Raw genomic sequence first — 12,223 nt, forward strand, 5'->3', positions numbered from 1 at the left:
TGTGGCTGATCTGGGGACAGCATTCACATGATGGCTATTTGTGTTGCGCGAGGCTCTGCAGCCATGTTCAAACAAGCACAACTAGAGACCAACGGAGCCCCCTCTCCTTGACACCCAAAACGGACGGTCTAAAAGAGAAAGCAACCAACCACGGAGGCTTGGAAACCATCTCTGGATGTCACCGCGGTGCGTTATCTCGACCGCGGCCGTCTGTCCGTGTCCGGTGTCAGGTGGATGGATCAGCTTCTGGGCGGGACTCGGCGGCCAGCTGGAGCCAAGCAGCTCAGAGAAGAACAGTTTGGAGATCGGTGATCGACGCGATTTGATGGGGACAGCATCGCGACCCTCCGCCCTGATATACAGCCGAACGGGAGCAGACGTTATCGGACTCGGTGGTTCCCATCGGGTGGAGCGCTTCATAAGGGAGTGAGTTCATAAGGGAGTGAGTTCATAAGGGAGTGAGTTCATAAGGGAGTGAGTTCATAAGGGAGTGAGTTCATAAGGGAGTGAGTTTCCTCACGTGCCGCCGACACACCGACAGGCTACGCACCTCAGCAGAATGGAAAACACGGAGCAGCACGAGAAAGTTACACATCCAACAGCCAACTGCGTCAAGTAGTCTGCTGCGACCGGACTGCAATCATGTAGCTACTATTTTTTGTTTTAGTTGTTGTTGTGAATTCAGAAGAATATGCTATTTGCAGTTGCATTGCAGGACACTTTGAAGAGGAGCTCGTATATTGTGAGGTGAACTCTCGGTATCAGAGGGGAGGTTTTTATTTGCGCTCCTGGTCCCTTCCAGCCACATAATGGCAAGGCTACGCAGGAAAGCGTGCGTGGTTCTGTTTCTCTTCACGCTGTTCGTCTTTGGGACCATGATGGGACTGAGGACCCTGAAGCCCGGCGACGGCTTCTCGGATCTGGCTCCGGGCTCGGAGTTGTTACCGATGATAGCGGGGAAGATGGACCGGCGCTCCGTGTCCCGTGACGCCACCGCGTCCCCGGACCAAGCCCGTCCGGCTGGCAGCAACACGAAAGCAGTTTTGTCCAATTCCGGCCCCGAGGGGATCATTTTTTATGATGTTCATATATTTTACTACACATGGTACGGCACCCCTCATATGGACGGCAAATACATCCATTGGGACCACATCCTGGTTCCACACTGGGACCCCAAAATCGCATCTAGCTACCCGAGAGGAAGACACATGCCGCCTCAGGACATCGGCTCCAGTTTCTACCCCGAACTCAATCCGTACAGTTCGAGGGACCCGGACGTGTTGGAGTCCCACATGGAGCAGATAGGAGCATCTGCAGCAGGTACAGTTCACAGCTGCAACGGACTGCCTAGATTTCGTGGAAATAAATAAAAATAGTTCAGTTTTGCTTTTTCGTGCTCAGATGCAGCACAGAATATTCTGGCCTCTAAAAAAAAAAGAAAAAAAAAAAAAGAAGCTGCTGGAGAGGCACAAAACATTTCAGCACCACACATCCACTGGACAGCTCCCCACACCACGAGCTCAAAGTCCCCACAGATCTGCTGCTGCACTTTTTCCTGCAGCTCAGAGAAACGTCATGACTTTAAAAGCGCCAGTAATCAAGAGATCAACTTATTAGGTCTACATTATGACTGGAACACCTTCCTGACTATCACAATTTCAAAATTGATTTAGAATATTTCGAGCGTGGTTACATTTCAGTGTGTTTTTCAAGCATGTTCCTCAGTGCTGGGTACTATGGTTGAAATCAATATCAGAATAGTTATAGTTATATGTTACAATATTCATATGGCAAAAAAAAAACACTGATAATAGAGCTTTACAGCTTCAAGGGGAATACATTTAAATGTGCTTTATCTTATGTTTAGTGTTACAAGGCTTGCATAAAAGAAGAGATGTAGAGTATTGAATTATCACTCAGCCCTGATTGTTAAGGGTCAGCTCCGTTTTTTTTGTTTTTCTTTGGTGTCTCATGAAATATTGATAGGTATGTTGTTATTCTTTTTAAAACTTGTATGGCTTCCCTAAAAGACAGCAGAGTCCTGTAGCGTCGTATCGAGTAACAGCCATGGTGTGTCCAGCTGTCAGCACATGATAGGCCCGGATGCTTCTGTCCCGCAGCTCAGTAGGTTATTGTACACCATCCGGAATGATGACCACGCCATCCATCCGTTTGTAACCTCACTGCGAAGACAGATGGATCATGGGAGTGCTGGCTCACAATGCTTTGTAAAAATAATCAATTTAATTAGGCAACACAGCCAGCCAAACTCTAAATAGTTCCATTTGGCTTGATGACTGATTCCCCACCACTTCACAGAGGCCCATAAATAAAATGAATAGCAGCTGCCTCATTCTTAATACACACAGACATAGTTGGTTATTGTAATCTAATAATCCTCATAGCTCCACAGCAAGTGGACATTTATTTAATTAATTAGCTCTTAGTGCACATCCCATGTGCCAGATCCTCTCTTGTGCCAGGCGCCGTTGTTGCTGATATGAAGCTATTTCTCAGCCAGAATCAGAGCATGAAAGCATTTCTCAACCACAATTTATAAGGTGTCAGCACGGCGAGATTGCCACTAAAACAAGACATAATAAATATGTGTATATTCATCAATCGGGTGCAGGTAGGCATTCAGATAAAAATCTACTCTCCACTTCCCAGACAGGGATTGACTGAACACGCCTCTAGACCACAGGCCCAAGGGGCCCAAGCGGCCCAGGGCTTCAGGGGGCCCAAGGGGCCACCGCACATGAGCCTCTGTTTGAAGTGAATGTCAACATTTCTTATGGATATGTCAAAGCAGGTTCCATGGAAAATGCACCAACAGCATTTGCGCAACACACAACACAAATGACCACAGAGAGAAGCTTAACAACCAGAAATGCAAAGCGACCACGAAGACCGAATGAACACAAAGAGTCACAAAATGACCACACAACCCCAAAGTGACGCATTCAGCTCTATGTGGTGTCTTGCTCCTATTTAGGTGTGTGTGTGTGTGGGGGGGGGCTTTTACATATCTGCTCCCAATGACTCATTGTCTCATAATCCAACCATGCACACAGTATCTTACCACAAACCTTGACAGCATCTGTCTGGTCATATAAAATACGGTAATTACCCAAATGGATTATGGGTGCAGAAATTTCACAGTGTGTTTAATAAATGCACAACTGACTGTGTTCGCTCAATGGTCTCAAATGGGTCTGTACAACTGTGTGAAGGGGTGCATGAAAAAACCTCACTTCACGTTAATGAAAGCAAAAGTTTATTCCGCTCCCATTTGGGGGACAGGTCTGTCAGCATTTCATGATCAGACTCATGAGTTTACGTGTGTCTCCAGGGGTTCTGGTTCTGTCCTGGTATCCTCCCAGCTTGGCTGACGACAACGGGGAACCCACTGAGGATTTGGTACCAGTTGTGCTGGACGCTGCATATAGACACAACCTCAAGGTAAAAGGCATGTGTATGTATGTGTGTGTGTGTGTGTGTGTGTGTGTGTGTGTGTGTGTGTGGGAGGGACCTGAAACAAAGTGAGGAAAGAGTCCAAGACAGGAGGAAGAGCAATGAACCAAATCCATTATCAGCTAAAGTCGCAGGAAAAATAGTGCTGATTGTTCAATGATTCGTCCATTTTTAATCAGCAGCTGTTGATGAAACCAATAATGCTGGTATGCGTTTTGTAGTGGGTATTTGCAACTTTTATCTTTCTTCTATTTGTATTTAATTAAAGTTCATCTGAGGAACATTTAACTGCTTATAAAACAGTCTCAATTTATTACTAAACTATATGACAGACATAAGTAAACAAGTGAGAAGGTTAGCTATGTCTATATAGTTATTCTTAATGCTAGTCATCGGTGCCAGCTGGTCGGATTCCGCGTGAGATCAGATGAAATCATTCAGGTTCACCAGAAAGTCCTTGAGCTCAGACTCCAGCGGGGCCTGACAGTTCCTTGTAGTAGCGTTAACCTTTTTTATAATTAAATAAATCACATTGAGAAGGAAGACCTGGTCGAGATGGCAGCATGAAAAGTTTCAGATGAAACAATACAAAATCAGACGACAGATAAAAAGTGTAGAAAAACACATAATAATAGTAAAATAGGACTAAAGATAGGCAGAGAAAAGAAAGAAACAATTGTCGATTTCTCGTCTTATATGAAATATATTAGATTCATCATATTTATTCCAGACTGTTTCAGTGGCTAGAGAAGAAAACAGAAAGACTTCCTCATCTGACAGATGTTGTATCTGTCTTGTGATTTGATATAACGAGGATAAACACGCTTTATAAAGAGCATCCAGAAGACAAACAGGACTTGTATTTATGAATTGTATCTGGGAGAAAAGAACCACGGCTATACACCATATACATCTGCATAGCAATGAGTATTAGTTCCACGGGCAGAAACAACCAACATGATTTATGAAAAGAAAAAAGAAAGGAGTCCAAGAAAGAAACCTTGAGGCACTCCAATAATTACAGTAAGCTATTTTGAACAGTGCCCACTGAATTTCCGACACTACGAACTAAACTACAGCAAAGCTACAACTAACAAAGACAATGTGCTGTATAGTAGTATCAAGGCATAGGTTTGATGGGTAAATATCTCCATTATCTCATCATACTTTCATCTTACTAAGAGCAGAGTGACACGGGAGCTAGAAAAGGATTAATGGCGTTTCAGAAAGGTGAATAGAGCTTAATGATAGTAGATCGTAATCTGTGGGGAGTTATACACAGAAACAGCAGTTTGTTGTGGTCACAGGAGAGGAAGGTTGAGAGATGTTGAACTTGTTCTGCTGCCTCCGATGAAGCTGTCTCTGCTACTCATGAATGTGACTCTGGATGAGTGCAGCTGCAATGACATTTCCTCTCCAGCATTAGAGAACAAAAACAACAACAATAAAACAGGTCAAATAGCTGCTCTTGCTGGATCAGTTGTTCAGTCAGGATGAGCATATCAGCAGGGTGGAGCGGTGGGGGGGGTAGCAAAACCACATGACCGATTTGCCAATTAGGTTGGAAAATGGCACATTGGAGGAAAAAACTGCCCACCATGTCGGTCTCTCTGCCTCCTGTCACTGTATCGAAGACTTATGAAACTTTTACAGGGAAAGCTTGCTCGTAATGTGATACAATTCACGTCAGATTCTCTCCAGATAAAGATAGAGAGGAAGGGAAAGACAGAAAAGAGATCACGACATAATGATCGGAGTTTGAGGTGTTTTTTTGGTCAGACTTTCTCTTAAAGGAGAGTTGAAGGAAAGTACATCATGTGTTCATGTGCACATAAAAAGCTACTCAGAAGCTTTCTGTATGAATTTGAAATGACATATAAGAGAGACAAGCTAGTAAGAGTGTTCCTATGTAAAAGCAGGTGCCATTAATAATGCACTTACAGCATTTGCAGAACACGCTAAATGTTTAAGTACAGAAAAATCAGCCAGCCGACCAGTAATCAACGTTACTGGAAGGTTTTGTTTGAGTTACTATGGTTTTTAGAGCTGTTAGAATTTGACATTTGTCAAATTGTGGAAAAGAAACACCACCTCTACTCTTACTTTCAACATGTAACTGTGCTTTGATGTATGCTCTTATTTTAACATACAGGACCAAAACTAACCAGTCACTGATCTATAAGAAAGCAGGTTGTATCGACAACTTGCTAAAGTTATCACCAAGGTTAATTACAAAGCAAAGTCATCGGAGGATCATTATAACACCATTCATTATGATGATGTGTTTGTATCCTGATGTGAAGATAAAGATAATTTATTTTCCAGCAGTGATGTGACACATATTGGCCTCGTCCTGCATATAAACAACTTTGATGAGAGACAGTTTGTCAGGCCAGTCTGTCAGATTGTATATCACATTTGTTTACTGTGCCGTTTGGCTGCAGGCAAAGAAATAATATATCACTGCGAAGGCAAGACAAGAACGGCCGGATTAGACATGCAACGCTAAGCTGATGAGGTTTTACACATAATGCTGTCAGGAGAGAAGCTAATAGATTGAATGTAATGCCATGCTCTATTACCATGAGTGACCGAGCAAGCACAACATTTTCAGAAAAGCGCGGAGGACGTTTGTGTGGAAAAGACAGACCCTGACGGGCCTCTTACAAATCAACGGAACATTTCAGAACCTCTCTGCATTGAGACGGAAAGCTCTTAGAAGATCACGATCGGGCAGCAGAGCAGAGAAAACCAGAGAATAGTTTTCTCTGTACACAGCAGCATGGCGAGTGCAGCATTTCCAGGCATCCTCTTCCAGTTTTCCTTGTTTTTGATGAACTCCTCCACTCCCTCTGCACACAAGGTCATTCCTCTCTCTGGAGTGTTTCCTCTTGCATAAAATCAGCAAGAATGCTGACAAGGTAAAGAACTTTGACTCCGATCATTTGGAACTCGAATGCACATTTTTCTAAAGCAACAACCGTAAATGATTATTTTTTTGCTCTTTTCAACTGAAAGGCAGGCTAAAAGGAGGGAGGGAAGCCCAAAGGAAGGCTGATGGTCCCACGGGCCAAAGATGTATCAGATCAGGATTCAGGAAACACGCATATCGGCAATCTGCTTTTATAGCAAAGTGGATACCAGCCAATCTGAGAAATGCTTCTAAGAATGCATGAGCAGTGTTGTTTTGAAACATCGGGCCCTTGGAGAGTCAATATAAATACACAAATATAATAACGTTTTATTACTGAAAAAAAGATGAGCAAAAGTGGGATAGGGTACCTGTCCATATTCACTTTGTTTTCCTTTCTTCCAATCATTTTATTGTAAGTTTTTACAAGTTACACATTACCTCACATTACTAGACGACAACAACAACAACAAATGACATAACAGCATAACAACCAACTATACGAACAATCAGACAAGGACAGAAAAACATGGACATAAATCGAACATAAATCATGATAAATCATTATCCTCCATATTCACTTTGTTTTCCATCTCACCTCGTTGTCCTTTGCTGCCTGAGCCTGTTTGTCACAGCAGCACTCCTCCTATCACAAAACAAGGATTACAGGGAGCTTGGCAGACTTTGAACTGCTTCATGGAGCAGTTTAAAAGCAGCATGTGAATGTGTCTTTATGGTGGTTTTATGTGGCTCACTGTGACATGAATTTGGCATTGACCTTTTCAAGATTCTATGCATTCAGGACTATGCACCATCACATTGACAGCACAATACAAACCAAATATAACTTCCTAAACATGTAGTTTTAAGTTGATCTATTCAAATTGATGTTGTTATTAAAACAACATTTAAAATGCCAAATGTATTACATTTACTGGCATAGAAAAGCATAAATGTTTGGTCATTTTTTCTTGAAAAAGAACTTAAACAATAAATCAATTATCAAAAATTTGACATATTATGCTGATTTTCAGGTTCCTACGTATATTTTGGGTTTCTACCACATTTACATGCTTTAATGTTCAGTAGCCACATTATTTTTCTCATATTGTCGGCCCTAATATACCTGTAATCACTTCCTATAAGAGAAATACACTAAATTACACATTTTGTATAACTATATCTTCACAAGTTAAAATGAAGATGAATGGAAACTGGAGCAGATCTATCTCACCAAAAACAAAAAAAAACAACTTCCATATTCCTGGCAATCTCACACAACACAGCTAAAAGCACTCTGGCTCCTCTTTTGAGTAATGCTACAAGCAATGTCATTTTTATTATATAAGTTGAACAGTATTTTAGCAGCACCCACACAAAAAGCTTTTGTACAGCCGAGTCGGAGAGCAGATCACATGGAGCCTCCACAGCAGAGCTGCTGCTCGACCTCGGCTTGAAGAGGAGTTGAAATAGTCCTCCTGCCCAGAGGAGGGTGGGGTGGGGGCGGTTAGGTGGGGAAAGGGTGGGGGTGATCGGAAGCTGGGCGCAGGAGGGAAGGAGCAGAGGGGAAATGTGCATCATGGGTCCCATGACTCAGTTTGCCGCTCTGAACAATCTGCACCCTGAGGGGCTGAACAAGTTCTATCCAATAAATAGGCCATGTCGCTGCGTGCACACAGGGCAATAGCGCCAATGGGTGTCCTATGATGGCATCAGCCACACTTTCCAGATCCTAGCAGTAACTATGTGACTCCATCCACTGGCTGCAAAACTGACAAACTCTCATGAAGAAATGTGCTTTGTTAAAATTGATCAAATTGTTATAAGGGTCTGGGCCTTTATCTTCTTTGATGGCTCATATCTCTCCTTTAGTGCTTTCTGCATGAAACGGCACTACATCTCACTCTGCTCAGCATGAATCACGGGGTTGATCCTGGCCCATGCTGTCAATGTTTATGTGTCATTAAAATGCAAAGACCCTGTCTCATTTACTTCTAAATTACCAGAGCAATGGGCCAATGTGTTTGGAAAATGAGCTTTCTAGTGGCCTGCGTTCTGCTGCAGTGAACAGGAGGAGACCATCACAGCTTTCCCCCCTCTGTAGATGATCATTATCTGGCTTCATATCTGCTAATACCTCACAGTTTCTTTAAAAATAGGTTCACATTTGATCTCACATTATTGGGCTGTTACTTTACAAGTCCAGAGAGTTATGGCTGAACAAACATTGTTTCCAGGCTTCATATTATCGGATGCCCAGGATCCTCCTTCCTCTATCTTTTCTTGAAATTGATATTTTGCCAGCAACTGCATCTTACACCATGTTGTGTAGCACAATAAAATCACGTAGCATCCCCATTAGTGGCACAAGCGGTTCTTTTTTCTTGCCTACAAGGTGGCGGTTCATCTATAGACGTTTGCAGTTTAAAATAAGTTGCGTGTCTCACGTCAATTCTAAACATCACTTTAATCCATTAGTACAATTATGCTCAATGTCATAGAGACACGCTCGGTGCAGCCAACAGTCCTCTTTTCCACAGATAAACAACAGTGCAGTGTGAACACCTATGCGTGCAATACAAGCTTCCCTATAGTAGACCTTTTTATTACAAAATACATGAGAAAATAATTCTAAAATGGAAAAACATTCTTTTCATCATTGAGAAGTTCTTATTCTAGAGAGTGATGCACGCAGACTGAAATATCTCAGACGCAACAATACGATAGATCGACATTCTGCACAGACATTCACGGTGGAATTAATTCTGTGGGTGCTTAATGACTTTGTTGATCCACTGACTTTCACTCTCGCTCCACCGGCAGACATTTGTGGGTTTAAGTGAATTGTCTCTGCAACTGTTATGTAGATTACAATTAAATTGGCATCCATGTCCTTCTCAGGAGGATTTGTAATAACTGGTGATCCCTGAACATTTTCAAAAGTAACTTGTCCAATCAGTCTTTATCTCGTTAAAGAAATAGTGGTCTAAATGCAGACGTTCATTAGGTCTTAATCCGGGACAAGAGATTAATACAACATATAGGTGATGTAGCTCACTTGATGACATCTTACATCCATTTAGTTACCGTTGGTCTCCAGCATCTTAAAAATAAATTGTTATTCACATTGCCCCCCCGGGTGTCCACTGCTTGAGAAGGAAAGTGTTTCACTTTGATCATACATTATTCAAAGTCTCTGAATTCTCTGGCCATTCCTTAAAATATTCAACTTAAGCACTTTTTTTTGTACGTGTCACTTCAGGTCCTTTGTTCCTCTACTACTGTTGTTCATCAATTGCAAATACCGGTACCAGTTTCTAACTGAGCCACTGCCTGAGCTTTACAAAAGTCTCCAGAGGGGCAGCACTGAGGCTGAAAACATCTAAAGTGTGACATATACGCTGTCGTGAAAATGAAAACATGTCACATCTTGTCCAAAAGATACCTGCTTGAATGGGAAACTGTATTGTGATGTACTGGTGGCCAACGTTTGTGTTGGATGGATCTATTCATAGGTTTTTAGAAAATACAGTCAAGTACAGTCATCTGTAACATGGTATTAGGGATGAGAAACCAGACATCATGCTAATACGAGGCCAACATGGTGCATTAGGCCTTTCCTATGGGATCAGAAGTCGAATCAGCTGTTACAGCCTTTGACCATCAGATCATATGCATCTTATTTGTGACAACCTTTAATTAAAAAACATATTGTCAAAGGATCATATGGTCAACATTGTCAATCCCTGATGAGAAGTCTCCCCTCAGCAACTGAAAGTTGATTTTAAGTCAATAGTTGCTCAGGTCATCTGTGAGTGGGATCTTTTTCTCATGGCAGTAAAAAGATAAATGGAAAAAGTAACAAAGCGTGTATCTTTCTGCATGTTTTCTTAGGTTGCATTTCACATCCAACCATACAGAGGACGAAACGACCAGAGCGTGCATGACAACATCAAGTATATCATTGACAGGTAGGCTGCACTTCTCCATCACCGACTCCACTTCAAAAGAAAACCATTAACATTTCATGGAGTTAAAAGAACATTAGTTACAAAACTGAAATACGTTTAGAAAGCATTTCTGATTACATAAGGCTAGTTTCATGACTTATGAATGAGTTTTTGAAGCAAATAACATTTTACAAAACTTGAAGTATAAAGGTTGCTCTGAAAAAGAGCACATGTCAAGTACATTCAAACTCAAATGCCCAAACCCCCCAAAAGATAGTCAGTTTTCTTCTAGAAAGAAATAGAAAGCAATGCATGTTGTCATTAAATGAAGAATCAGTTACCCTCTGACCTTTTCTCTAGAAACCCTATTCTTAATTTCCTTTGGAACAACATACTGTGTCCATGACAATGTATCCTAAATCTATTGGTTCATTTAATTTTCTGTGGAAATTCATGGTGCCAAGAGGATACATATTTATGTTTTAGGTGATCCTATGAATGTGCTTTAAGACAATTTCCACATGTGTTACTACCCCCTTATGTAAACTTTCAATAACTGATTTATTATGGCCACTTTGGAACATCAGAAACCAATTGTGAACACAAAATTAAGATTTTCTCACCATCGATATGGTGAACTTCCAAAAGTTAACTATTTAACTACAGCAGATTCAGAGACATATTTTATTCCTTTAGAGTTGTGTTTCTGGCCACATGATGGTCCAATATTCACTCTCTTTCAACTCTGGTTTTGGTCGCAACCAACTTGAGAAATACCAAGAAGATTGTCAAGAAACTTACTGAGCAGAGCCAGGCTCCCCAGAAGATAACCCCTTTCCATTTTAACCTGTGTTTTCCTCATGTCTCACTTGAACATGTAGATTATACTGACTTATTAATAATATTAATGCTGAGGGGATACACCTTTTTAGTCCCATTAATTTAGCCTTGCAAAGTAAAGAACACAGCAGCCTTTTGACTTAATCAGCTATGTCAGCACTAACTTCCTCTGTTAATATTTTACTGTGTTTAATGTCTTCAAAAAGGTATGGTGACCATGGAGCCTTCTACACCTTTACTTCCAGCACAGGGAAGAGTCTTCCTCTATTTTACATCTACGACACCTACCTGACTCCTCCAGAGTCCTGGTCTGAATTCTTGACTCCCACCGGCTCCCACAGCGTGCGCGGCTCGGCCTATGACGCCATCTTCATCGCCCTGATTGTGGAGGAGCGCCACAAGCATGACATCCTCGCTGGTGGCTTTGACGGCATGTACACTTATTTTGCCTCCAACGGTTTCTCCTTCGGCTCTTCTCACCAGAACTGGAAGACCATCAAAGCTTTCTGTGACGGCAACAACCTACTCTTCATCCCGAGCGTCGGACCGGGTTACATCGACACCAGCATCCGGCCGTGGAACAACCACAACATGCGCAACAGGGTGAACGGCCGCTACTACGAGACGGCCCTGCAGGCGGCGCTGAATGTGAGGCCGGAGGTCGTCACCATCACATCTTTTAATGAATGGCACGAGGGGACGCAGATAGAGAGGGCGATGCCCAAAAAAACTGGGACCCGCGTGTACTTGGACTATCAGCCACACGGACCCGATCACTACCTGGAGCTGACCCGCCGCTGGGCAGAGCAGTTCAACAAAGAGAAGGAGCAGTGGCTCATGTGAGCTTTCATCAAACGGACTTGAGACGGCATGCTCGAGTGGAAGTGTGTGTACACATGTACGACAGGGGTGGGGGGGGGGGGGAGCTGTAGAGATAAACCGGATGTGAGAGTTTCTGCAAGTGTGTGCACACAAGCTGATCTGCAAGAACAGGACACCGTGTCGTTGGTGTGACTGATCTCATTTGAGTTTCTGAGTAAAGCAGCAT

The 12,223-nt window shown here is 42.4% G+C and overlaps 1 protein-coding gene across 1 annotated transcript; it reads left to right on the top strand.

Moving 5' to 3' along the window:
• The first annotated feature begins 809 nt into the window (after nucleotides 1–809).
• LOC117745623 (glycoprotein endo-alpha-1,2-mannosidase-like protein) lies at nucleotides 810–12,018 on the top strand. The gene is made up of 4 exons (XM_034554074.1): nucleotides 810–1,320; nucleotides 3,353–3,462; nucleotides 10,280–10,356; nucleotides 11,382–12,018. Exons 1-4 carry the CDS (start codon nucleotides 810–812, stop codon nucleotides 12,016–12,018), a joined length of 1,335 nt encoding a protein of 444 aa, XP_034409965.1.
• The last annotated feature ends 205 nt before the right edge of the window (nucleotides 12,019–12,223 follow it).

The sequence above is a fragment of the Cyclopterus lumpus genome, chromosome 16 (genome assembly GCF_009769545.1).
Source record: "Cyclopterus lumpus isolate fCycLum1 chromosome 16, fCycLum1.pri, whole genome shotgun sequence".
NCBI classification, from domain to species: domain Eukaryota; kingdom Metazoa; phylum Chordata; class Actinopteri; order Perciformes; family Cyclopteridae; genus Cyclopterus; species Cyclopterus lumpus.

Excerpts from the sequence above, each read along its gene's own strand:
- LOC117745623 (XM_034554074.1), top strand. The coding sequence starts at position 810 with ATGGCAAGGCTACGCAGGAAAGCGTGCGTGGTTCTGTTTCTCTTCACG. Across the intron at positions 1,321-3,352 it reads GATAGGAGCATCTGCAGCAG|GGGTTCTGGTTCTGTCCTGG; the intron begins GTACAGTTCACA and ends GTGTGTCTCCAG. Across the intron at positions 10,357-11,381 it reads ATCAAGTATATCATTGACAG|GTATGGTGACCATGGAGCCT; the intron begins GTAGGCTGCACT and ends GTCTTCAAAAAG.